We start from the raw sequence: 27,524 nt of genomic DNA on the forward strand, positions 1-27,524 counted from the left end.
TAATAGTAATAATTATAATTATTACAATTAATAACTATAATAATTAATAATCATAATAATTACAATTATTATACTACTCATTATTATTAATATAATTATTATGTTACTAACTATTTGTATATATTAATATATTATATTAATATATAATTAATGATATTGACTAATATATATACACACATATATATCAGCCAGAGGTCGCGCTAGACTTTTTTGTTCTCCGTCATTTTGACTGACAGGATTTTAAATAAACGGTCATGTTCTATTTTTACCCGGCAAATTATAATCACGTTAACATCGGCTATTTAGCTGCATTTTTATGCGGTTTAGTTCCCATCACACATAAAGCAGATAAATGCATCTAACTTTTTCTCCGTAGTGACAAAAACCATTGACTATAATAACTTACTTATAATAAACTAACTTATAATAAATTAAATTAAACGACTCCACTTAAATTACATCACTTCACCTGCTGGGGTCTGAACTCACAGCTTCACAAATTCCTCCTGGTCGCATCTGCAGAGAAATCTGCGCTGGTTCATCGGGCAGTTGGATCTCCCTGAACCAAACTGATCTATTGAACTTTTTTTTTTTACCCTCTGCGGTCCGGATGTGCGAGGATTTTTTTATTTGTTTATTTATTTATTTTTTTTTATTTTGCGTGGTTTCACTTCCCCGAAACAGACAGATGTGTCTGCCACGCTTCTGAGCGCCGCTCTCCTGGGTGCGGGGGGGGGTAACGTCTTCAGCTCCATTTGTTAAAACCGCAGGACGAGTTAAGTTTATTTCTTTGCAGCGGCGGAAACGCGTCCGCATTGGTTGTGCAGCCGCAGCGAACTGCGCATGTTACGATCTAATTACCTTGTGCACCTTTATTTATTTCCTCAAGATAAACTGCCGGCTCCTCTGTTTAGACTATAAATGGGTTCAACATTGCATTCTCTTTAGTTTTCTCTGTTCTGTATGTAATAGAGACTGAATTTGACGCGCCATTTCAACCAAAGGTTTGTAATGCGCTTCCTAACCAGACGCTCCAAAGCGTCCGGTCCATAACTCTTACGCTGCAGCTCCCGGTCAGAAAGACGCATTTAGTTCAGAGACCATGAGATGATATTCAGAAAGGATCGTTTTTATTGATTGAGTTTAGTTGCTTCTGAGATGAACTCTTTGCGTAAAGCCTATCACGTCCTCGCATGAGGGCGTTAATTATAACCTGTCAAATGACCGACGGGCTTTAAATTTTTCTGTCGTTTAAAAAAATAACCGGTCAAATACGGACAATACTGACCATCCTCTTCATCAGATTGTCTTGGAACCAGGACGAGTTTGTCAGTGACTTCATTCACAATTTCTTTATTTTTAGACATTGTTTACATCTGGATTTCCCGCGTCTGGCTTCTTCTGGCGCAAAACCGAAACATGTGTCTGACGTCAATAATGTAAAAATTGGATAAAATGACGGTTCAGACAGCAGATGCTTTGAAAACTACAGGATATGATATGGAAGTGGCACAGATCGGATTTTTTAGGAGATCGGAATTGGGCCAAGAAAAAGTTGAACATGGGGAAATTTAGATTTTTTTACTCCATTTCTACCCCATAACAGACTCAGGGATGATCTAATTCATTTACAGATTGTGAGAACTTCTTTTGTATATATCAATGTAGAGGCAAAAAAAGGGAAAAAAAAGTGACAATTTAAACACCAGAATACTTCAAAATAAATTTTATTGGTGCAATACGGGGAAACATTTCTAAAATTTTTCATACAAGTTTACAAAATGAATGTTTTAAGACCCTCTAAAACATAGCAGCATTTTTAAAATGAACACAGATGTAAATATTTGTCCTTTAATTAACTTTATGTAAAGACGCGAGTCAGAACATGATGCAGACAACAGATCGTTGGGACCTATAGCGATCATGTGAGCGCTCCTGGAGTACAGTACAGCTGATAAACCGTCCTGCTCAGAGCTGGACCCAGATTTCTGAAAAATAGAGAAAGTAAATGATTAAACATGCTTAATGTTTCTAAATTAGCCGCTACGCATTCTGTCTGGATCATTTTTAACCCCGTCTTAGTCTCACAACAAAAAAGAAAGCTTCATAAAAGAATCAGTGCAAACCTTTTTAGCTTCCCGTATCGAATGCAGGAGAGGAGTTTCTCTTTCTCAGATTCACTTCCACACTTTTCATAAGCTGCCAGAAGACTGAGGAGGGAAACATAAAAGATGAACAAAATAGCATAAAATACAGATTAGTGAGGCAGTTGAAACCTCGTCTAAAGAATAAATAATCTGCCTTCTGACTGGTCATGACTGCCACCATCCAGTCGTTTCTGTTATCGTAAGTTGAACGTTTTTCTTCTTCTATGGTTTCTCTTCCCTTTTGATTCGCAGATTTTTTCTCTACACAATCTCTACTAACGCTTTGGTCCACTTTTCACTCATTGAATCTCAGATGGTGTAAAATGTTTAGACACCAACACTCTACTGTCTCTTTAAGATGTTATTTAAAAGTTTTGGCCTACCTGTGTGGAGTGCCGTACTGCTCCAATATGGCGGCTGCTTTGTCTCCAGACAAGCCGCTGATCTGCATCAGCTGCCTGGCAAACACTTCCCTCACCGTCTGACACTGCAGAGGAAGAGGATGTGTGAGTTTGCAAACAACAAGACGAATTCCTCTTCGAACCGTCAACAATGTGAGGGTTTCACCTTGTTTTTGACGGCGCCGTGGTTGAACTCTGCAAAAGAAATGAGGGAGCAGGAGGGGTTCCCTCTCTCCTCTTCATCGCTCGGTACGTCTCCCTCCAGCTCCCTGGAGCGACAGACCAGCGTTCGGTTCTGGGATTTAAAAAATTTTATTAATAAAACCAAGCTTTTTTTTTTTTTTTCTTTTTTTTTTACAGTTATCCATGTCTTATATTGTTCTGAAATGTCAGTTTCCCCTCTGGGGATTAAAAATGTAAATTAATTAATTAATTCAAAAAAAGATGACAGAGTTTAATGCAGCTCATAAATTCAAAGTTTCATTATTTTTCTTCAGTTAAAAACGTCAGTAAGATTTTGAACTTTCTGGTTCTTTCACATGCAGATATCTGTAGTTAAAATGTTGGATTTCTACAGACAAAGGCAGAAATCTAGAGCTGCAACTAATGATTATTTTAGTTATCGATTAATCCATCAGTTATCTAAACGGATATCTCGTCAACAGTGTTTCAAATCTTAAATTTCCACTTTTTAAATTAACATTGCCCTTCATTGTCAGATTGTTGGCATTTGTGCATTTCTATTGTTTGTTTTTGTCTGTTTGTTAAAAACAAAAAGAAGTGAAGCAGACAGAAAGGTTCTTGTTTAACTGAAAGTGAAGAAGGAAGCAGGTTTTATCAGTTTGTTTCCCACCTGGTAGAGTTTGCTCAGGTAGCGGGTCATGACTGTGAGGTAGGCGGCCGACTCTCGAACGTCCTGGACTCGTTTTACAAAGAAGCCGTCAACAACCTAACACAGAAAAATGTAAACATGACAGCAGAAAGCTTAAAGAATAACCCCAGATTAACCGTTTTCTGCAGATAAATTGTATAAATTGATTCTTAACGGTTCTATCATTATGTTTCTGTGCAAATTCTGACATTTTCATGTAACTTTGATGTAAATATTTGGCCTAAAACAGCCTCAGTGCTGCCCCCTTTGGGCTGAATGGTGGCTACTGCAGCTGAATTTTTGTACCACTGCTGCTTATAAAAGCCATAAAGGTCAAAAAAAAAAAAAAAAAACAATAGAAAAAGTCACTGGATTTGAACAAACACTTCAAATAAGTTTGACCTGAAACAACATGAATATTCAGGGAAAACCATTTCCATAATCTATGATGCTGTGGGACTTTCAGTGTCTTTCTTCTCACCTGCGTGTTGACGATGGCCTGCTGCAGAGTCGCTTCAGGTAAACTCAGGTGAGCGGCGGACGAGCTGCTGCCCTCCACCAGGTAGATGGGCCGACGGAGACCACATCGCTTCAGCCGAAACTGACAGGAGAATTACACTTTTAAAAATAGTTTACGCTCATTTGTTCTCGATTGCATGTTCACTTTAACTTGGAGCTTATTTATTAAATGATTTCCAGACGCTGTGAGCAAAAACAAGCGGTGTGAAAAAAATATCCCAACATATCTGAACTTCTTTGGCAAATATTGATGGATCCACATTTAGGTTTTAGGATCGGCTGATACATAAAAAGCAGCCAAATTCACTTAAAATGTTTATTTTCTAAATCCAGACATAAATATACAGATTTATTTGGTAACTCTACACAAGTGCAGCTCATTTAAATACACCAATAGTTTAGTCAAACATGTAAAAACAACTTTAATTTGTTCAGTCAGCAAATAATTAGGAGTAAAACAGCCAATATAAATAAATAATAAACTGACAAAAACAATAAGATGCATTTAAACATAAATTGCAACAAACTTTCTTTTAAATGGTTCAGAAAGCGGAATTAAGAATAAATATTAAAGCATAGAATTAGACTGAATAGATCCGCCCTTATGGATCACATCGTCACAAATACTCAATCTAAATATTTTTTTTCCAATATCGACCGATACAGATATCAATATCGGATTGGTGTGTCTCTAACTGAAATGCTGTTAAAGTTGTTTGTTCCACATTTTTACAGCTCAAACTCAGTTTAAAACGTTTTCATAAAACACTAAAGAACAGAGTAAAACTTTAGTTTGACAGAAAAGAAAAAAGAAACAACATTTTACTTTGGAGAAACGTATTTTAGTGCTACTGGTTTTCAGAAAAACTCAGTTTCAGTGAAAATAAAAAAATAAAATTTAAAACAAAAGACTCTGTGGGTTAAAATGTACATAAAAACAGAGAAGGAAACATTTCTGCGCTCACCTTCTGTTCCCTGAAGCGTCCGTCGATGATGCTCCCACACAGGTCGTCCATCCTCTTCCTCTCTATGATGTAATCCAGGACCAGCTCTCTGCCTGCAGGCGCTCGCAGCTGACCTGGAAGTAAAAACGAAGACAAACTAACACTAGACAGAGAATACTGAAGCATAGAGAGAACTAGAAAATTCATGAAGAAATTTAACCGGGGCCTGCCAAACTGTGCCCGTCGATTGGAGCCCAGCGTTCTGATGCTAAAATTAGCATCAATGCTAAAGAAAGCTGCAAATTTTGCTCTATAGTTTGTACTTTTTCTATATTGTAAAGAGAATTTTAAAGTGCATTCTGGGTAAAATTTTGCTCTGGTGTTTCATGCGTTACCTGGAACAGGTGCGACCTTTTCCCGCGCCACCCACAGGAAGTCTCCGACGTTCAGCTTCCTGACGTCGAAGCCGACTCCGTTCCTCTGAAGCTCTTTGACGAGCTCCTGCTTCCTGTAATGGCTGCCGCTGCACAAACCAGGCCGGGAAAAACCATAAAAAAAATAAATAAAAAAAAATCACTTTTCTTTTCTCTTTCAGCTGCACAAACGTTCAGAACAATGTTTCTCACCCTGTCGTCTCGATGAAGTCAACACACAGGATGACATCGTAGGTTCCAGGTAGGAGACAGTCTCTGTTCGGCTTCCTGCTCGTCGTCATGGTAGCCTGTGTTTTCCCTGGTAAAGGCAACCCGCCGGCATCGCCGCTGGACAGAGTTTCACCGCTGGCTCGTTCTGACAGACTCTGATCTGATCTGACTGCAAGTGACGAAGAGGAGGACTCTTCGTCACTTGCAGTCAGATCAACCACGGCGTCTTCCTCCTCCTCGTCCTCTGGTGCTGCTGCTCCCCTCCTGACCTCCACCGGGACGTTCCTCCTCTCCTTCTCCACCGATTCAAGTCGCTCGGCCAAAGCGAGACCCTCATCTGTCAGAGAATACCTAAAACAGAGAGAGACGCTGAAATCTAGAGGCTGCCATGTTGAATCCAGCTCTAGTTTGTTTGTCTAGATCAGCGGTTTCCAGACTATTAGCTTCTGATCAACAGATAATCCTACCAGATATGTAAAGAAAAATCAAGTTTTAGAGGGTTTTTATCCATTATTCAATAATTATTACATTTATTGAGAATAAATTCTGCCTTATAGTTTGGGATTTTAGTTTAAATTTATCACCATATAATTTTTTCATCACAATTCATCCATTTGATTTTAAGAAAATGTAATATTTTATATGGATCACATCAGATTTTATTTTATTTTCAGTTTTTATGGGGGTTTTTGCTGCTGGACGGTTCCTTTGGTCTTTTTCCATTTCCAGTTTGAGGAGCAAATCAGCTTGATGAATTTGACTGGCAGCCAATCAGAAAATGAGCATCAGAAAAAGATTTTAAATGAATTACTTTAACTTATATTGTAATTTTAAAAAATGATTGAAAAACAGTAAAAAAAAATATTTTTGCATTTTTTTCCTCCTCTTCCCTCTAACTTTCTGAAAAAGTGTCCAAATTGTGGGCCCCGGGCCGTTTGTGGCCATTTAAATCATTTTATTTATTTATCTGTCTTGTCTTGACCATAAGACAAGACAGATAAAAATTTAGACAATAAAATGGACACAAGTCTGAAAATGTTCTGTTTGTCTTTTAATAAAGTAACAGTTCATAGCTATTTTTTAATGTTCTGGAACTTAAATGATGTACAGATGTCATAAAAATGTTGGGGTTTTTTTATAGAAAAAATAAAAGAAAAAAAAGAAAAATCACAATAAACTATTTGATTTCATACATTTTGTCCACCAATAGTTTCAATTTGCCAATTTTGACTGCCAGGCAAAATGTTTGGACATCACTGCTTTCAACTAAAGCATATTCATGTGTTGGAATGGCCTAGTTAAAGTCCTTTAATAGCTTCAGATATTCTGCAAAGTGGAATGAGCAAAAATTACCATATAAAAACAGGCCACACTTTTCAGCTTTTACTCAAAATCTCAATGAAATGTGCAGAACTTTGTTGTTTTAATGTGACAAAATGTGTAAAAACCAAATGGTTTAGAATAATTTTACTACGAACTGAACATTTAGGACGCAGATTAGTAACCTGGCAGGATTGTGAGTCTTTATGAGCAGGTTTTTCTGGATCAGAGTGCTGACCGAGGACCAGGCGGTGTACTTGCTGCCAAGATCGGGCTGCAGGCAAACACAAGAGGAAAAGTTTTAGAGGAGACAGCCAGACTAAACACAGCAGATCTCATGAAAACACTCACCACAGAAAACGATTTGTCACAGAGAGGCTGAGCTTCCGACTGCAGCTCCATCTTAAACATGTAGCCTTTACTGCCCGGGATCTACAGGTGGATAAAAGAGTAAAAACATTAGATCCTGGTCCAGGCTCAAAGTATTTTAAATTAATTGAACAGCAGAATGGTACCTGCTGCTGTCTGTAAAGAGTGAGCAACACAGCATATCCTCCAGATCGCTGCTGCGGAATGTACTCCCTCTTCTTCTTCTTCTTCGTTCCTCCATCTCCTCCTCTGTCCTTCCCTGCATCACCTGCATCATTCCTCTTTAACAGATAAATTACATGATGGCTTTATATGAAATTATAGCATTTAAATTATCATTATAAGTGTTTTTATAATTTAAATAATTTAATATTTATTTAAATTAAATATAATTACATTAAATATTTTAATAAAATAATACATTTAATTAATTAACTGAAATATGTTAATTTAATTGTTGATTAAATTAACTAATTTAATATTAAATGTTTAATATTTAAATATTTAATTTGACATTAAATACTTAAACTGAATATTTAAATTACATAATTGAAATTTTATTTTTCTTGATTTAAATAAAAAAATATTTAACTTAGTATTTTAAATATATTTAAAATATTGATTTATATAACTAAAANGCCTTTTAATGTCAGTGCATCAACAGAAAACTGATTAAAAATGTTTCTAAGCTTCAATTTATTTATTTGTGTGCAGGAGAGAAAATGGTCACACAGCGCCCTCTGGTGGACGGCAGAGGACATGCACCTCAATAGTTAGTATTTACCTCTTATTTCCTATGGGAGACGATTAGGGCCACGAGGGAAAAAAACAAAAAAGCAAGTCAGAATTCTCAGATTAATATCAGAATTCTGAGAATAAAGTCACAATTTTGAGAAAAAAGTATTTTTTTCAGTGGCCCATATATTTCAAACAGTGTAAATTATGTTTTCTTATCTGTGTGTTCAACATGATCTGTCATATTTTATCATTCTGTGAAAATATTTTTTTTTGCTGATTTATGTAAAAATATAAATAAACCAAAATATAAGAAGGTCGTTTTAATCACCTTTCTGGAAGGAGCCAGACTGTTGCTGCTGCTGTTGTTGTTGTTGTATGTTCGGCCAGGAGGGGGCGCACCTTTGGGCAAGCTGTGTATTGAAGCGTTGGGACCTGAAAGTACAGAAGTCAGTAAGACGATAGAAGCAAAAGTTTAAATGAAACATTTCAACCAGAATAGCATTTTGTACATTTTTATTCAGTTCCTATTAAATTATATATATTTAGAAAATGTTGTTAGAATATCCCTGTTTTAAACACTAATAATTTTTAAAATATTTTTTCTCTGTGCTGTGATAATGTTTAACATTTGAAGAAACATAGGATGGAGCGTAAATATTCTTAAATTTGCTACTATTTTTAACTACAGTGAACTCAGTTAAACCTGCAAGCCTGGCTATGATTTAACATTATGTTTTCTTTTCAATCCACAAATCTGTCTTTGCCAACTATCTACCAAATCCATTCATTTATTCTATTCATCTGTCAATCATATGACAGTGCATTAGGGCCTTCGTAGCTGGAAAGAACAGAGAAGTACATTTTCACAAAAAAACTCAGAAAGTTTTAGATTAATCAAAAATACATAAAAAAAAAACTGGAAATTTTAACAAAAATTTCAAGTAAAAAAATTTGCTTTTGTTTGAAAGTTTGTTTCAAAAATAAACTTTTGAAACTCAGAAATTTAATTTTTTTTCCTAGAATTTTTCAAATAAATTGAAAATATATTTTTTTCTAGCAAATTTTTGAATTTTCAAACTCAGAAATGTCAGGGTTTTTTAAAGAAAAATTCTTAGATTAATTGATTTTTTTCTGGCAAATGTTCGACTTTCTGAATTCTGAGATTTCTTAACTTTTCTTGCAAATTTTTGACTTTTCAAACTCCAAAATTTTCACGTTTTTTTTCTAGAAAATTTCTGACAATCTAAAAATATCTGAGTTTTTTGGTAGCTTTATTTTTCCTTTTTAGCCATAATACACCATCCTCCCAGTCCATACAGTTTTCGGTCTTCCTTTCATCGGCCTGTGAATCCAACCATTCATCCCTCCGCCTGTCCTTCCCTCCATCCGTCAGTCCGTCCCTCCACAGACCCAGCCCTCGCCATCTGTTTCTTACCGTTTTGTCTGTAATGTCGCTGCAGTTTGTCATCCAGTATTTTGCAGATTCCGTCTCCAAAGTTTTGAAGGATTTTTGCCTCTTTAGCGTTTTTTAGTGGAAGTGGATATTTATTTAAAGAGTTGATCGCCTGAAAGAATACAACAAACAAAAGTTATTTGAATCAAATATTTCTGTGCAAACTTCTCTTACCGTTTTACAAAAGACTTTGTGTTTCTTGTTATTCTTTTAACTAAATCTGAAGTTTTCATTTTGGTTGACAATGAAATTACATCATAAATTTTTCTCTATCTTTTCTTGTAGCACTGATCAATCACAATTACACAGGCACATTTTGTTAATTTTTTTAAATTGACCTACTCAGTTACATATTTCTTTAACTCTGAATATCATGTTTTTAAATAACTCAACTATATTTTTTTATGTTATACTACTTTTATATTTGTATGAAGCTACATGCTTCAGCTTTCCTGTACTTTTGTTGCTGGTACAGCTGCATTTCTCCACAGGAACAATGGTTGTTATATCTAATATTTTCACTCACTCTTTCAATTTTTGAATGCCTGCTTTCCTTTAAAGCAAACATTTGGTTTGTAATAGAAAACCCCCAGCGATTAACCGTATCTGAAAATCTTGCCTTTAAGAACATATTAACTTAAATCTAGCGAATAACGGACACAAGACCAGAGAAATGGATCTTAATCACGTCCAACAGGATGAACTTGTCCATAATGAGCCCGGTACCTTTTGGTAGGTGTACTGGATCTTCAGGCCTTTCTCCTTCGCCTCGTCCCGGAGATCGGTGAGCCACTGGAGGAACAACGGGTTCGGACAGGACGGCAGGGCGCGTTTCCGTCCGAACCGAACCGGCTCGGAAGCGGGCATCCCTGTAGAAACCCAATAGGACACGGATAGTAGCGGTAAACTCACTGAATAACGCGAGAAAAGAGCAGGGAAACATGATTTAAATAAGCTACGCTAACATTTTAGAGTGTTTATCTGAATGTTTTCACAAAGAAATAACAGGTTGTTGAAGTAAATACTAGTAAAAACATACGTTTTATCAGAAAGAGTTCTAACAAGATAGTTTTGTGTCCGATAATGTTGCTCACCGTGTTATTTTCTTACTGAACTGCTGGCTAGCGCCTTTGTTTTCAAACGTACCGAAGCACTTCCTTATTGACGTCAGTCACGTGATCCACGGCGCTGTGGCGAACAAAGCGAAAACAGCGACACCAAGCGGTGAGGAAGGTCTGTTTGCGTTTTCTAAAAGCAATATTCTTCTGAGTTTTTCTTTTTTATGGCGAATGATGTTTTGTTGGTCTTGTTTTTAAGTCTTTTTGTAATATTTTGTTATTATTCAGCATAATCTCACTCTAAAAATGGCTTATATGTTTAAAAAGTCATTGATAAGAACAATATATGCAATGAAAAAAATTAAATCACAGACAACAAATACAGCTCAAGCATTATTTTTGATTTATACTTGAATATATTAAACTGAGAAGAGTTTCTGGGAACTTTTAATCAGTAATCAATCTAATTCACGATTTCCTGCATACCAGGACGTGGTCTGTTGGGCTTAGCTTCTGTTCATACATGGCAAAGACAAGAAAACATGACATTCTGCTGCAGCAGATGTGATCATGACTTGTCAGAAAGCTGTGACAGGAAAACTTAATAACTTAAACATCAACAGTCAGTGACTTGAGTTTGTTACATCATCAACTGCTAAAAATGTCAACGTGCAATAACAAAAAAAAAACACCTGCAGAAAGATTACATGCAACATAGACTGAATCATAATCTGTTAAATCCAGGAGTTTATCCGGCATTTAGGACAATAGGATGTGTCATTTGAAAAGTGTCCAAACGCCCAATCAGTGCAACAATTTCCTCACGAATGGGCCACACCCAGTATAACAGTGGGCAGGTCGCAGTTTGTTTTTGTTTTTTTGTTGTTGTTTTTTTATGTTCCTCAAGGTGAAATTTGTTTTTCTGTCACTGAACACACAAAAATGCATTAAATGTTGGATTTTTGTAATTTGTTTAATGAGTGATTGATTTATTTTAGGGCAAGGATGTTCAAAGTGGCCCAGGGGCCATTTGCGGCCTCTGGACTGATTTTTGCATCTTCCCTGGTCATAATTCAGGAATAAATTAAATAAATCAGGAGAAATACTTAGATTTTAAGCTAAAATGTAATTTAAAAATATTAAATGCAACACAAAGTGATCATCTTCTCCAAGCTTTCTGGTTTCCTTCTGTTGTTGTGGTAACTCATCAACTTATACTGTAAGGTACACCTTAGTGCACCGAAATCTGCTTTTAATTACTTTATTAAAACTTGGCTAAAAACAGGAAGAGTTTTCAAGTGAAGACTGACATTAAATCCTGTTTTTCTTGTTGAGAATAGGCTTAAATATTTGTTCAGTTTTCTTCGATCGAGTCCTTAATTTAACAATGAAAACATGCAAAAACCTTTGGAGGTTTCGGGTCTATATAAAAAAAAATCTCAACATTTTGGGTTATTCCAGTTTTAAAAATGATATTTTTTTACTCTAAAGTTCTTTTGAGCTGAAGATTTTTGGCCCACCTGACAAAAAGTTTGGACCCCCCAGTGTTAGGGGCTTTCACACATTTTTCTATTGTCTGTTTTGCAGTTTCAGAAAGAGAAGTCCATGTAAATTTGAAAATAAAACCCCAAGAAGACCTTTTCGAAACGTCAAGAAAACGCTAAATTCATAAAAACAGTGCATAAACCTGATTAAAAGACATTACTTTTGCCTGCTTCCATTATTTTCCTACACAGTCTGTGTCTGTTACCTTTCACAGACCGTTATCCGCCTCGGTTTTCCTCCCTGTATCCCCGGGCTGACAGCAGCTGGAATCCTCCGACAAGACTCGACAGGGATCAGGAATCCAACCTCTCCCCCAGCCGCAGCCTCTCTTAGACACACAGTCAGGCCAAAGCTTGGCGAGAAGCAGCAGCATGGGAGGAAGAAGCTCAGGAGAGACAAAGAGAGAGAGAGAGGGAGAGAGAGAGAGAGAGAGAGAGAGAGAACGGGTTTGAGGAGCAAGAAGAGAGGCAAAATAACTGTTCACTTTCTTTGGTTGCAGACTGCCTAGTCAAATATTATATACATAGAAATGAATGATTCAGCAGAAAAACTGCTTGTTGGTTTTATTTGAACATGGAGGTACTACTCTCTTCTTCTTCTTCTTCTTGTTCTTGTTCTTCTTCATTAATCCACTTTGTGTGACACACCAGAACCGCCAGCGATGGCACAGATCCACCATGAAGCTGCCACCACAGTAATTAACACTTCCTACCATGTTTTCAGTTTTGAAAGCCTCATCTTGACTCATCCAAACGTTTTCAGCTCATCGCTGCCTAATTGGTCAATTTGTGTTTCCTCTGGTCATCAAATTTTCCAATTAGAATAAATGGACGAAGCTTTAAGAACAATGTTTACGCCAGGTCACCAACATTTACATGAACAAATGTAAATGTGTTCATATTAGTGCGGCTGAGACCCAGTTTGAATTTTAAAATCCAGAATAAATCGAAACTTGTTCACCCAATTCATCAGCTGTATGTTGAATTTCCATTTTAAGTCAAGAAAACAATTTTTTTTGTAGTTTATTGCAGTTGGTTTGTGTTGATTGTTTTATATTATACTTAAAATAAATAAATATACGCCTTGGGTCAGCAACTATTTCAAGGAGCTTCTTCTGTCTACAAAAAATAATACTTAGAGCTGCAGAAATGGTTCTCCATATGTAATATTATTATTTTAATAGGGAAGTAAACTCAATGTTTTCAGATTTTAGAAGAAAAATGAATTATTAAGTTACAAAGGAGAAAAATATGTTTATTTCGTAGAAGTGTCCAGTAGCCCATTTAAAAATATAGAGCACAAAGTTTGAAACTAAAAAAATATATTATGTTAAAACTTTGTACCATTGGTTTCCTTCTATTGGAGATATTGCATAAAACCTCACAGAATAACTGCTAAAATGCCCTTTATTATTGCCTTTAGAATTAAATAAACAATTCTTACTTGGTTTAGTAAAAGTCACATGCTCAGAGTTACACAAATAAATTAGTATTGGATTATTTTTCTATCCTGAAATAATAGAAAATGGCTTAAATTCAGATATCAGAAGCCCAAAATTAAAAATTCTGACCTATTTTCTTTAAGATTTGCTTCATTTCAGTCAGATTTACCTGGATTTATTTAGCATAATCTTAATCAATGCTTATCCAGCCTTTCTGAAGAAACTTTTATTCAAGTTATTTATTTGTTGTTTTACAAATCTGAACAGAGGTGTTGCTGTTTCTTTATTTTAAAAAGTCTCATTAGACAAGTTGTTAAACTCCTGAGCTGCAAATTTAAAAAAACCCACCAAATAATTTATTTAAAAGAACAAACAAGATCAAATCGATGTTATGTAATATATTACTTGCTTTAATAATAATAACAACAATAAAGTGTTTTCCGTTAGAAAAGTTCATCTCTTCTGTTGCACAGAGAAACCCACTGGTAGCATATTTAGTCTCATGCAAAAATATAAAGATGAGCCAAAACAAAATGAGGCGAACAAAGTCTGCGTTGTTGGATGAAAGGTTCTGATCCGGAGCGTCGTCTAAAAGGTTCCACCCCGTTTGAGGTTCTTGGAGCGATAAAGTAAAAATGAAAAATTATTCCCTGAGGATGAAAGTTGAGACGTCATAATGTTTTGACTCATTCATGTCAACCTTACTCTTCTTACTGCATCAACATTTTACCAATTTTCTTACAAAACAAACCCAAACCCAAACCCTTTCTATCAATATAAATATATAAACAAAACACTCTACATGTCCGTGAGAGAACACACCCCTCCTTCATCCATCCTGTCTCAGTCTCTGGAGGTGATCTACTGCCCGGCCGATCCGTTGGTGTCGTCGCTGTCGGCCTCCCGGGGCGAGCTGGGAGCGGATCCTCCGATGGAGCCGGAGGCCGGCGTTCCCAGCCCGCCAACCCGCCGCGTGGCCTTCCCCTTCAGCAGTGGGCTGTCCGGGTGCAGCGAGTGGAGGTGGCGGACCAGCTCGTCCTGAGTGCCGGCCGTGTGGCCGCACTCCTCGCACACGTACAGCTTGTTGCGGCGCTCCTTGTAGGCGTACTTCAGGGTGACGCTGTGGATCTTCTTCATGTGGGACTCCAGGGAGCAGCGCTGGGTGAAGGCCTTGTCGCACAGCGAGCATTTGTATGGGCGGACGCCTGGAAAACATCAATCAATCAATCCAGTTTATTTGTATCGCACATTTCAGCAACAAGGCCGACTATAAAGAAGAAACCAAGAACAAACATCACGTTTTGTCATATTAATCAATGTTCCATTCATTGTGGTTCAAAAGCAACTCTGGTTTTTAGTGTTGATTTAAATGAACTCAGTGTTTCAGGTGCTTTGCAGTTTTCTGGAAGTTGTTCCAGATTCATGATGGATAGAAACTGAACACTGCAAAATCACAAAATCTTACCAAGTACTTTTTATCTTAGTACAGTTGAAATGAGACAAAAATAACTTGCAAGTAACTTATCAGTGAGATATAGGAGCTTGTTTTTGAGAAACTCGCCTCATAATTAACTCTACAATGGATCACGCCAGTGAAAATATATATGGATGATGCTTTAAAAACAATGTTTACGCCAGGAAACATGAGAAAATGTTGAGACACAACATGAGACAAGACTCATAATTAAAGAGATTATAAAAGGTGAAAAATGTCTTGTTTTACGTGAATTAATCTGCCAATGTAACTAGAACTTTTTCAATAATATTAAGGAATTATTTACTAAAACTCCTACATCTTGCCAAAAAAGTCACTTCTAAGTTAGTTTTGTCTTATTTCAAGAGTACAGAGATATTTGAACTAGAAACTAAACCAGAAATACTTGGTAATATTTTGTGTTTTTGCTGTGAATTCTGCTTCTCCACGTTTGGTTCTGGTTCTGGGGATGCAGAGCAGAACCAGAACCAGAAGACCTGAGAGATCTGAAAGGTTGCTATGACGACAGCAGATTGTAGTGCTAAACTGTTCAGTGGTTTATAAACTAACAACAGTATTTTAAAGTTTATTCTCTGAGCTACAGGGAGCCAGTGTAGGGACTGTAGAACTGGTGTTATGTGCTCTAACTTCCTGGTTTTAGTCAGAACTCCAGCAGCAGCTTCTGGATCTGGTTGATTTATTAGTCAGACCTGTGAAGATGCTGCTACAGTAATCAATGTGACTAAAGATAAACGCATGGATGAGTTTCTCTAGATCTTACTTAATCCTGGAAATGTTCTTCAGGTGATAGAAGGCCGACTTTGCAACTATCTTTACATGACTCTGAAGGTTGAGGTCAGAGTTCATCACTACTCCCAGACTTGATCGTTCCTCTTTATGTCCAAAGATAATAGCTTCAGTTTTGTTTCTGTTCAGCTGGAGAAAGTTTTGGCACATCCACACATTTATCTGTTCTATCAGCGCTTGGATGGGCTCAGAGTCACCTGGTGGCATCAAAATGTAGAGCTGTGTGTCATCTGCGTACTTTTGATATCTGATCTTACTACCTGTCATTACCTGAGCTAATGGGAGCTCATACATCTATTTAAAGCCTTCTTGAACCTGGATACTGCAGGAAAATCAAAGCGAGGACGTACCTGTGTGCGTGCGGACATGTCTCTTGAGGTCAAAGGTGTCGTTGAAGCCTTTCCCACAGAAGGTGCACAGGTGTCTCTTGGTGTCACTGTGGCATTTGACGTGTCTGTTCAACATGCGCTGGAACTGGAAAGTCTTCTGGCAAACCTGAAACCAGCAACAATTTATAGACCCATAATTTTTACTGAATATACAACCTGACAGTACAGGAAGTCAACTGAGTTCTAGACTTGAAGGTGTGTGTTGACCCAGATCAACACATCAAAGCTAGATGTCAGGATGATCTCGCCTTGGTGATTTAGTGGCTTTTCCTCTTCAACAGAACAATGTTGCTATATTTACACTACTGATTTGTGTGTGCAGACTTAAAGCTGCAGTGTGTAACTTTTATAGAAAAATATGTATTATGAGCATTTGTTAACTCTGTTGTTCCAGTTTAAACTGAGACAAATAATCTGTGAAAAGATCGATTTCCTCCACTTCCTCCCTGAGCTGCTATTGAAGAAACGAAGAGCTCCCCTCCAGAAACAACCAATCAGAGCCAGGGGGAGGGGCTTAGTGCTGTCAATCGACCTTGTGTATGCGCTACTAAATCTGCAAATGGTGGAGAAATAACTCACTGTTACAGGAAAACTGTTTATCCACTGTCTGTGCTAACTAGCATTAATTCAATTCAATTAAAAGATAATTTATTGATCCAAATTCTTGTAATATTATCACTTTATTATAAGAATTTTATCTTTCAATGTTTACATTCTTTTTATATGACCCTATAGCGGAGCATACAGAATGACAACTTTAAAACATTTATGGTTGATCTGGAAGAATCAATAATGAATGAAATAATGAGATTAATGATTTAATCGTGTGGTTATACCTGGCACACAAACGCTCCTGCTGTTGTCGGCGGAAGGTTCTGACTTTGACCCGTTGGTCTGGTCACCATGGATGGCGGCTCCGATGGGGCCGGGGTTTGTTTGGGGGCAGCTGGCATCACAGCGGCTTGTGGAGGTAGAGGTTGTGGACTGGGAATGGGAATGGGAGGAAGAGCTGGAGGAAGAGGAGCGGGATCAGGAGGCAGCTCGCCTGTAGTTACCTGTTAGAGAGAAAAAATGCTGAAATGAACGAAGTACGAGTTTCTGCTGATGACGATTCAGCTGTAAGAAGTTTTCCTTTCACAAAGAAAATGTTTTATTCTGGACATAACTCTAGATATTGTTAAGACAAAGCATTAAGGAAATTGTAGATAGACAAAGAAAGAAAAGTAGGAGTATATTTCCACCAATAAGCTGAAATTTTCAGATTAATAGAAATTTTATTGAAAAGAACTTGGAAATTTCTGAGATTGAAAAGTCACAAATAAGCTGGAAAAAACTTTCAGTTTTCAGATTTGTCTAAGAAATTTTCTAGAAAAATATATGGAAATTTATGGATTTTCAAAAGTTGATATTTTGACTCTTCAAACACAAAAATTTCCAAAGGTGGAAAAAATTCAACTTTTGAAACTTTTTTTTTTTTTTTTTTTGTTTTACAAAATTTCTAAAAATAATTTCTGAGTCAGAAATTTTTTTTAGATTAATCTCAGAAATGTCCATTTTTATTTCCTAAAAAATTTGAGTTTGAAAGGTCGAAATTTGTTTTACTTTTCAAACTCAGAAAATTTCAAAAGTAGAAAATATTTGACTTTGAAACGTTTTTAGAAAGTTTCTGAGATAAATATCAAAATTTCTGAGCTCTTTCCACTTTTCAAAATCAGAAATTTCCTTGTTTTTTTTCTAGAAAGTTTCTGAGATTAAACTTTTTTGGCATGTTTTATCATGTTTTATCTATCTACAGTGGCTTTAATAGCCATTGTATATCAACTATTACCACTATAAAATGTTAGACAAGCATCTCTTTTTTCTAATGTTGTAGAGTGTGAACTGGAGATGCGTTTCCTTTCTCACCTTCATTTTGGACCGGATATACAACGACCCGCTGTGTAAGCTGCGCCTGATGTCCGACCTTCCCGGCGAGCCGCTCGGACTCCGCGGCTGTCCGAGCACGGTGCTGGACGGCAGCTGGGCGTGGCTGTCCGATGAAGAGTGTTTGGTGAGACAGAGAGGAACGGTCTCCGCAGGACTCGCCTCCACTTCCGTCATCAGACCCGAGTTCGGGAAGATGGAGACTGGATGGACAAGGGTAAAAAAAATGACGTGCTGTGATTATTTTACATTAACGTTTTCTGTAAGAACCTCAGGTTGGACGATATGGATGAAAAATGATATAAGCATTTCATATCAGTCAATATCAATAATTATTGATCCGTTTTGTTGCTGTAAAAATCTGAAATATTGCCAAACTCGAGACCTTTCCTGTTTCATGGATAGTTTTCACTGAATGCCGCTGTTTTTTTATCTTTAAGTAGCTGTGAGGCACAGCGGCGTAACTTTAAACTGTTACATTGTTTTATTTTACTCATATAGATATTCATTTATTTATTTAACTTTTTTTTTGCTTTAGTTATTCTACTTTGTAGTTTGCAAGACCTTAACACCAATATTGTCAACGTCTGTGGTTATTTTATATTAATTTTATGATTGAATTCTCATATTTCTCATTATGTTAAAGATATTCTGTGCAATGTAAAATAATGTATTATAAAAAAAACAACCACCACCAACCTAGCATAGCTAGTAGAAATGAGAGGTTGAGCAGGTGAAGTCTTTCCTCTGCCTACATCTCCCAGAATGCAGTGCGGTTCTGGAGTTCAGTGAATATTCTATTGATATCAATGATGATGCAAAACCTGGCAATGCATGTTTAAAAAACACAAAACGTCCATGTGGTTTTAAACTGCCAGATGTGAAGTGGAATACTGTTGACCAAAGGAGGGAGAGACAAACACAGAAAATTAAAGAAGAAAATTACTGCATTACTGGGTTTCACAATAAGCAGCCATCTTCCACCGTGTCCTTATTTGCACAATTGCTCTACTAGCAAACACACAGAATTAAATAAGTGTGTTTGCGTGGGTAGGTGTGCTCCTGTTTGGGCTATTGTCGAGTAAGACTCACTTTGCACGCAGACACATGCCTGGAAACACACACACACACACACACGCACGCACACACACACACACACGCACTCCAACCTATACAAAGACATCCCCATTACAGTTAGACTTGCTGAACCAGACGGTCTTGCAGCACCAGCTTTTTACCTTCCTCAAACAATCCACCTCCGCAGGGCTGAGCATCAGGGTTTCTGCGTTATGGTAAAGGTCTACACCAAGCTTATTACAGTTAACTACAGCTAATTGAGAGAACATTTTCAATAACAGATATAATATCCCTCGTTTTCGTGTTGATGAATTTATGTATTCGTCTTTTTCCGCCCACAGAAGCAGTTTACATTGGTTGTCTGCAAATTACAGCCCTCCATAACCCTCCAGGTGACATGCCGGCTAATTGGCAAAATGGCGACAGCAAAAGTTGGGGAAAAACTCCAGAGAAAGTTGGTTGTTCAACAACTGAAAATTTTTTTGAAAACGGTATCTTCTGATGAGCATTCATTACCCAATTCAAAAACATAATCACAGCACAATACTTATTTTATATATATTGTAATCTGCACTTAAAAACCAACCAAGATATGAAAAACTAAAATATTAAGTACTAAAAACATAAGTGAAACTAAACGATATTTAACTAATAAAAACTAACAAATACACTCTAAAAGTTAACTAAAAGTAACTGAATTAGACAAAGAAAATGCCACAATGAAATAAAACTAAATTATAACCATGGTGTGCAAGAGCAAAACATAACAGAAAATGTCAAAGAAAGCAACCTGATTGACAGAAAAAGCCAACGGCACGTTGTGAAGGCGTGCTTTGGTGTGTGTGTGTGTGTGTGTGTGTGTGTGTGTGTGTGTGTGTGTGTGTGAGTGTGTGCGTGTGTGTTTCAGGCAGCCCATTGGCAGGTGTGGCTGATAGAAAACAAGGAATCAGTTTAGTTTGTCGGGCTTGAATCTGATAAAACCCAAATGTAAATGCAAATGAGGCCCTTGCAGCTAGCTTTAAAGATGAGAAGACACAAAAGCCGATCTATAAACTTACAGAGCTAACGGTTCGCTGTGACACAGTGAGGGCTCTGTGCCGCCTCGGTAGCATATTTGCTAATGAAATGCCCCAGTGGATCTCCAGGTTTACCGAGAAGCCATCTGGTTATTATGAAGTCCTGTCAACAATACTAAGTTACGACTTAAAGCTGGGCGATGTGGACTTAAAGTTTTATCACATACAGCTCTTGAAAAACACATTTCTTTAGGACAATAATCAAGTTGTATTTGATATGTAATCAATTATGAATTTAAAGATGGCACTTGACTTAATGTAATGTTTTTATTGTTGATTCTATGTTGCATGACTTTGTGTTTTTGTGTTTGTTGTGAGGTAAAGCACTTTGAAACGCCTTGCTACTGAAATGTGATATACAAACAAAATTTGATTGATTGATTTAAATAAAGAAGTGTTGTTTGTATCACTAAACTATACACAGTTAATTATATTGATATTTATTGATATTGAACAAATAGTGACAATACGGACAGCTTTCAAGGGTTTTAAGCAGTGCTGGAATTGGAATTTATTATGAAACCAATAAATCAAAATGTTATCCCGATAAGAAATGTATCACAATAAATGATAAACGACAGGATGCCCACACCAGTCGCTATGGGGTTGCTATGACAACAATGAACAAGCCACAAGCTTAGAACTAGCTCTCCCCTCGTTCCTATCTAACTTACAAGCATAAGTACATCATAACTGCTCAAAATTATTGAGTACTCTACCCAACTCTGCGTAGTACTAAGATAAATATCAGTGATATTTACTGTAGTACTTACTGCCGAACTAGCAGAATTAGCTATAATGTAGCTTTTATCTGCAAGCTAAGATGGACTTTAGCCTACTTGTACTACATGTACTTACTCTGCCAGTCACCAGAACCTTCTTATTCACACGAAGACTCTGTACGTCCTTCACACGTAAGACTCGGGTCACATCTGAAAAGATCAGATACGTATCGGATACCAAGTGGCCTGGGTCCATTCTAAAAACTCCGATCTGTGTTGTTCAGACTGTCATAAAAATATCAGATACAGATGGCATCAAGGCAAAAAATAAAAAATAAATAAAAAAAGAACGGATTTGGTCACTCGTGCTGCAGTGTGAACGTAACCTTGGATATATGTTCCTAAAGCCAATACGTATCCGATCTTTTCAACCGCGACCTGAATCCGAACGGCCAGGTCGCAGGTCATCCGACCTGAACGTCATTGATACTCGACAAACGTCATTATTCTGCGTCCTGATACACGCAGGACGTGTATCAACAACCATAATGGGCTATAATGAGGATTAAGTTGTTAATGTAATGGCTCCGGTTAGACAACAACTTACAAATCATAAGCTATGCTCCACCGTTAACGTCTACGTTTACTTCCGCAAACACTGAGCGCCACTTCTTTTTTATAGCGGTTGGCTACGTGTGACATTATTGCGCCCTCTACTGCGCATGCGGAACACTTTCAGGTCGTTTGCAGTTCACACTGGAGATCACATACAAGTCGCATATATTTAAAAGTGTGAACGCCCATGCCAAAAAAAATACATTTCACAAAAAATTGGAATTGAGCATTCCGGTCTGCAGTCTGAAAGACAAAATGTTACAAAAGAACAGATGTTTATAAAGTTAATTGTGTAATTATGATGGGTAGTTCATGGAAGAATAGCATCTGATTGTTATTCGTTTGCTGAAGATTATACTTGTTGAAAGGATCAGTACCACAAGAAGAAAAGTAAATAACATTTCCTTGAAATGGCCTAAAAGTCTTAATTACCTCTGTGCATTGATAGTTCCTGTGGTGACTGCTGCTTGTGGACATTTAATCTCAACTTGCATTGTTTGCTCGCCCCTCCTTCCCCCCATCACCAATGAATGAGATGTTTGTATGTCTGGGTGTTACTGGATGATGGGGTTCAAAATACCCAAAGTTCTTTTATTTCATGATGAAGTGGAAGGAGGAACACCAGTGCTGTTTGCACATGTTTCAATATGTTATTTTTTTTATTTATAGCATGGTTCAGCTGAGAGAAAGAGTCAACAATCAGCAGATAACTTTATCAAACATTGGGTGTGAGTCAGGGTGTGTTTGCTAAAGGTGTATTGTCTGCAGCAACTGGCTGTTCATAGGGTCCGTTACATTTTCCTCCATTCAATAAATATTAACCTTCAGGCAGCTTTAGCAGCAACACTAAAAGTAGATCCCAGAATACACAGAGATCATTTAAGACCCACAAAATCAAATTTTATAAATGAAAAAAGATAATTACGCCTTAAGTAGTAAGGTGAAATCATAAGGAGAGACTTCATTGGATGAATATTTCTACTACCCCACAAACCTTCAAACAGATTATAATTTGTTTGAAGGTCTGCAGTCATTGATGGTGGAAAAGATTACTTTAGCAGGGCCTAAACTTTTATGAATCAGATTTTTAAGATATGTATTTTATGTGAAGTTTAGATCTCATCTTACATAGTTCTATGAAGAAAACACACAATCTCAAACAAAAACTTCCTGTTTCTTTTTCATATCAACTAGTCACAGTTAAAGCTACAGCACCTTATATTTTCTTTGTGCTGGTGGAAAATCCAGAACAACAACATATATTTCCTTAAAGACTGTCACCTTTGACCACATATTTCTACCATTAAAATAAACATTTGACATGTTGAACCAATGAATTTATACAATTCAAAATATATCATTATGTCGTCGAGAAACATACATGACTTAAAAGAGTGGGAGCATTCTTGCATAAAGACACTAAATGTGGAATAACTGGCTCTACAGGCTATTGCTGACTTCTTAAGAAAGGCAAATTTAAGATTTTTTTTATGTAATTGTGCTTTACATCTAAATGTAACCCAAATTAAACTATTTCCCAATTAAATATTCAATGGACAGTTAACTCTGGGCATTGACGTGAAGGAAAACTGCATGTTTTTGTTGCTGCTTGTAACATTAATACTCCTGTTATTCAACTAAACCCTCATCAGTTGTGTGTAATCTCAGAGGTGGGCCAAAGCAAACTGTTTTCACACCGATGATACATCAGAAACTGGTCCTGGCACATGTTTGTGGATTATGAGATAAAAATAAAACTCCAACACATAAATACACACCATCTGGAGATTTGTCCAAACTGATGGCATCCTGTGGCTTATAAAAAGTATTCAACACGCCTTCTACTCTCTTTCCATCTAAGGTAATTATCATACCTCTGTCTCTGTGTGTGTGTGTGTGTGTGTTTTCATTTGACTGCGGGCTCTCTTTAGTAGGTGTGTGTGGACGCCAACGCAATCCAGGCAGGTACATCAAGTAACGGCACATACCAGAAACTGTACCTGAGACCGTTGCTGGGTTTTGTTCAGGGTGTTGACGATGCGTCACTGCGTACAGGTGCCACAGGTTTAGTTTTTGACATGTAATCCTTAAATTTAAATTATATAATAGGATCTTCTACATTTGCAGTTGCTTTTTAGTAAAATTCAAAGTGGGTTTGCAGGCAGCAGCATGGGAATATCTTAAAAATACGCAGTAGTGGGTGATGATGTGGGTAACGTGGCTCTTTGCCTGGGGTGTAACTGTGTCAAAGGGAGGCATGAGCGTGCCAAAAAAAAAATTAGCATGCAGCTAGCACTGAAAATCCTTGAACTGAAATGAACAGAGATTCTTCTGAAAGAGTGAGCTTGATACTCCTAAATCTGGGGTGTCCAAACTTGTTGTCACATGGGACAAAATTGGCAAAGAAAATGAAATGAAAGCTAAAGTCAAGTCAAGTAGTGATGAATAAAATGCACTATTCATCACAAATCCAAAGCTTAAAATAGATTTTTTTTATATTTACTGTGGTAAAAGAAAAGCATGTTGTTTTTAAATTTTTTTTAGCTCAATGGAACAAATTTATTTTGTATAAGAATTTAATTTGAGTCACTTTCTTTCAAAAAGTTTGCTAATTTTTAGCCATTTAATTGATTAAACAAAAGTTAACTCAGCTGCATCAAAGTTGACTTTTAAATAAGTCTTTGGTTAAACATGACTTTTTATAAAAACTTTGTAACATCTTCTATCGTAAGAAAATGATGTAATAATTTTACCCAGATTAAAAATAAAAAAGGATGAGAGAAATGCTGAGCCAAAAAGCTGATGCTGTTCCTCTCGACTGGTCAAAGTTAATTGGAAGAGGGAGATTTCCAAGATGGCAGCCCAGTTAGTGAGCAGTTAGAGAACGGCACTTCTCCAGATAAAGATATTCGTCACAGTCACGTTATCAGACTTTTAGAGTCACATAACATGAACCTGCACATCATGATGCTTCCTTTAAGGCCAAGTGTTTCTCAGGAAGTCACAGGGGTTGGCATGTCAGACATTTAGTGTTTGGTGACACATAAAACGGTATTTTGTTTTCTTATGTTTTTTTGGAAAACACAGCACTGAAAAGCAGGAAGGAAGCAAAGATCTCAAAGCTTTGACATTTCATGATGTCGACTTAAAGGAGAAAACCACTGGAAACAGAGTTTTGCTGAAATACGAATGGCAACTTAGGAAAAAAAATAAGAATAATGTTTGTTTTGAATGGCTTTAATGGCATTTAATAGATGAGTACCCAAAGATTATACTCAAGTAGTAGTATCACTACTACTTTTTTACTCAAGTAAAAGTAAAAAAGTATTTGGTGAAAAAAAAGAAGAAGTTATGTTTAAATTCTGGTGTTTTAAATACTAAAATAAGACTAAAAAATGTAAACAATTTTTCAATAAAAATGTGAAACTAATACTTACAGTAGGTCATATGTAAAAACATAAACATGTATGTGAGAAAGGGGTGAAGTACTTCCAGTGACAGTGTGTGATTTTACTGCATATTCCTCTAGTAGTAAATAGCAGTAGAACAACAAAGATTGTTTCCAGACAAGAGGTCTCACTTTGACAAAGTCTAGACGTGTACTGGTGAATTTCTGGTTAAAATCTGTTTGTTTTTCATCCAGTGGAAAACAAACTGAATGAAGTTTGTATAATTATTTCTGTGGAGAAAACAGAAATCTCGAATTTTACTCGAGTAAGAGTAGCTTTCACTTTTACTCAAGTAAAACTATGGTGTTATAAACTCCTAAGAGTACATTATTTTCAAAAACTTAGTGAAGTAAATGTAACAGTGACTGCCTGCCTCTGAGTAGCCCAGATATTAAAGTTTTGAGGGCAGCCCAAAGAAACAGTCAGGTATTTGAAAATTTTGAATTTTTAGTAATTTTTAAGGTGAAACAACGTTAATGGACACATTAAGCCAGCCATCATCAGTTGGTATCAGTTCATAACTAATTATGTATAAAACCTGGGCCAGATTTTAGGAAGGGTTTATGTGGCTGTAGCCCAGGGCCCCAATTTTTGGGGTGCCAACTGATTTTATTTTATTTTTTTTAAGAATATTTAACAAACATATACTTTATATAAAAGTGACAGGCCCATATCAGGTGAATTTCAATAATATTTTGGGATTTTTATGAATATAAGCCATAGTAAAATATTTGAAAATAGAAGAACTTAAAGGACTTTTTTGAGGTAACAACATGGACTTACTGTTTATCATCAAATCATACATAATTACCTATACAATTACCTATTAACGAAGTGTAATTTTAATAATTTAAAGAATTTATCAAGCTGAATAAATGCCATATTTAACATATATATTATATTTAAGAGCAGCAGGAAATCGGGTTTCCTGCTGCTCCTGCCGTCTCTAAACAGCCATGGAGGAGGATGTAGAAGTCAATGATTAAAAGTTAACGGGAGAGAGGAGATGAAGACGCACACAAACAAACCCAGAGAAGAAGGAGCGGGGGAAGGGTCAGAGAGTGGAGAGGTTTAGGGTGTAGTCCGTTACTTGTTATCTGATACCGGCGGCCTGTTACAATAAAAACTCCGCCGACGGCAACAATGGGGATTGTTCTCAAAAAGATGAGGAGGGGGACAGAAAGATGTTCCCCAGGTTGAGACCATGACAGTAAGAGTGTCACTTCAGAGACCCGGATCGTTTTTGCCTCTTAATTTGAAGTGTTTTCTGTTTATTTGTAGTGAATCAACAAATGTCAGGGAGCGAGCCAGCCTGGAGTTTTATAAGTAGCAGCCACTGAACAAGGAAGGAGGGCAATCAGGGGTTGAAGGTCGATCTGGGAAGCAATCAGAAAGGCCCGTTGCGAAAGGAGGCAAACAATTAATGATTATATAATCTCTTTATGTTCATTTTAATTGAATGATTTATGTTTAAGCCGATATGAGTATGGATTTCTATCCGCAAACGAAAACAAACAAAGCAGCCGCTGAACCCGAAGGCTCTCCGGGGCCCCGCCGGGATTCCCGTTATTCGCATCCAGACTCCGGACCCTCATCCGTGCACCACCTGCCACACCGACACCGACACCAGCGTTCCCGGTCCGACCCAAAACCCCGCGTAAAACATCCTCCAATCTGTGCGTAAAGGCACCGAGTCACGCACTTCCTCCGCTTGGCGGGTCTCCGTTTCGTTCATTTCTTCCTGAAGCAGCGAACATGGCTCATTACAGCAGCAGCGGACTCACCTGGGATGTAGACGTCCCCCCGCTCATGATCGGGCAGCTCGCTCCAGTTCCGCTTTCCAGGCGAAACGTTCGCCTTTTTCACCAGAAAGGCCCGCGGCATGCTCGATCAAAGCCAGCCAGTCCGTGTTGGCTTATTTCTTTTTTAATTTAGCGCGAGGGAAGTTTTCAGAAAAGTAGCGACGTCAAACCAGGTAACCGTTTAAAAGCAGGAAGCTGAGGGGGAAAATGGAAAGAGTAGATCCTCTTCTTCTTTTTTCCCCCGTCTTGCGCTTTTTCGTCTTGTTTCCCCAAGCTTTATCTTCTAATATCTTAGCACTTTTCTTTCTCTTAAAGTCAGATTTCCAGGTTTGAAGTAGGTCCGGACAGGTGAGTCTGCTCAGGTGAGGCAGGTAAAGTCAGCGCGGACTCCGCAGCGCCTTCAAATAACGGGAGAGTGGGTTGAGAGAAAAAACGAAAAAAAAAAAAAACGGCAGATATCCCCGATCACACACACACACACACACACACACACATTGAGACACGGCAGGGGGGGGTAAAACAGGAGCTCAGGTGCTCATTTAAAAGGAGAAAAAAAGCAGGAAACGGGCGCCAGCACGCATGCGCGGCAGAAATAACGGTGACAACAGGCTGGAGGGAGACTGGGTTAGGCCTCAGTATACCTGCTGAACCGGTTTACCCCTCCTCTCCCTGTCTCCGTCTTTCTTTTTCGCTCTCCGTATCTCCACCTCTTCTCCATTCCCCTTTTAGGTGGGGAGCCG

At 37.4% G+C, this 27,524-nt stretch overlaps 2 protein-coding genes across 4 annotated transcripts; both read right to left on the reverse strand.

Moving 5' to 3' along the window:
- Positions 1 to 1,775: 1,775 nt before the first annotated feature.
- Positions 1,776 to 10,606, reverse strand: mus81 (MUS81 structure-specific endonuclease subunit). 3 transcript variants are annotated; one of them, XM_015048056.1, is made up of 17 exons: positions 10,501 to 10,606; positions 10,133 to 10,275; positions 9,389 to 9,518; positions 8,282 to 8,385; positions 7,362 to 7,496; positions 7,198 to 7,278; positions 7,032 to 7,120; positions 5,718 to 5,877; positions 5,509 to 5,687; positions 5,278 to 5,405; positions 4,904 to 5,016; positions 3,901 to 4,020; positions 3,402 to 3,497; positions 2,715 to 2,843; positions 2,531 to 2,634; positions 2,127 to 2,210; positions 1,776 to 1,988 (listed from the first exon to the last, which is right to left on the reverse strand). In XM_015048056.1, exons 2-17 carry the CDS (start codon positions 10,271 to 10,273, stop codon positions 1,922 to 1,924), a joined length of 1,860 nt encoding a protein of 619 aa, XP_014903542.1. In that variant the 5' UTR covers positions 10,274 to 10,275; positions 10,501 to 10,606; the 3' UTR covers positions 1,776 to 1,921. The 3 variants fall into 3 exon arrangements, with proteins under 3 accessions (XP_014903542.1, XP_014903540.1, XP_014903541.1); XM_015048054.1 differs by having other exon boundaries at positions 5,509 to 5,877; XM_015048055.1 differs by having other exon boundaries at positions 5,509 to 5,877; positions 10,446 to 10,537.
- Positions 10,607 to 13,542: 2,936 nt separating this feature from the next.
- Positions 13,543 to 27,281, reverse strand: ovol1a (ovo-like zinc finger 1a). The gene is made up of 5 exons (XM_015048036.1): positions 26,767 to 27,281; positions 18,026 to 18,246; positions 16,957 to 17,175; positions 16,082 to 16,226; positions 13,543 to 14,655 (listed from the first exon to the last, which is right to left on the reverse strand). The coding sequence occupies exons 1-5, from the start codon at positions 26,864 to 26,866 to the stop codon at positions 14,312 to 14,314; spliced, it is 1,029 nt and encodes a 342-aa protein (XP_014903522.1). The 5' UTR covers positions 26,867 to 27,281; the 3' UTR covers positions 13,543 to 14,311.
- Between the last annotated feature and the right edge of the window lie 243 nt (positions 27,282 to 27,524).

The sequence above is a fragment of the Poecilia latipinna genome, unplaced genomic scaffold (genome assembly GCF_001443285.1).
Source record: "Poecilia latipinna isolate Pla-1442-1.1 unplaced genomic scaffold, P_latipinna-1.0 Scaffold858, whole genome shotgun sequence".
NCBI classification, from domain to species: Eukaryota; Metazoa; Chordata; class Actinopteri; order Cyprinodontiformes; family Poeciliidae; genus Poecilia; species Poecilia latipinna.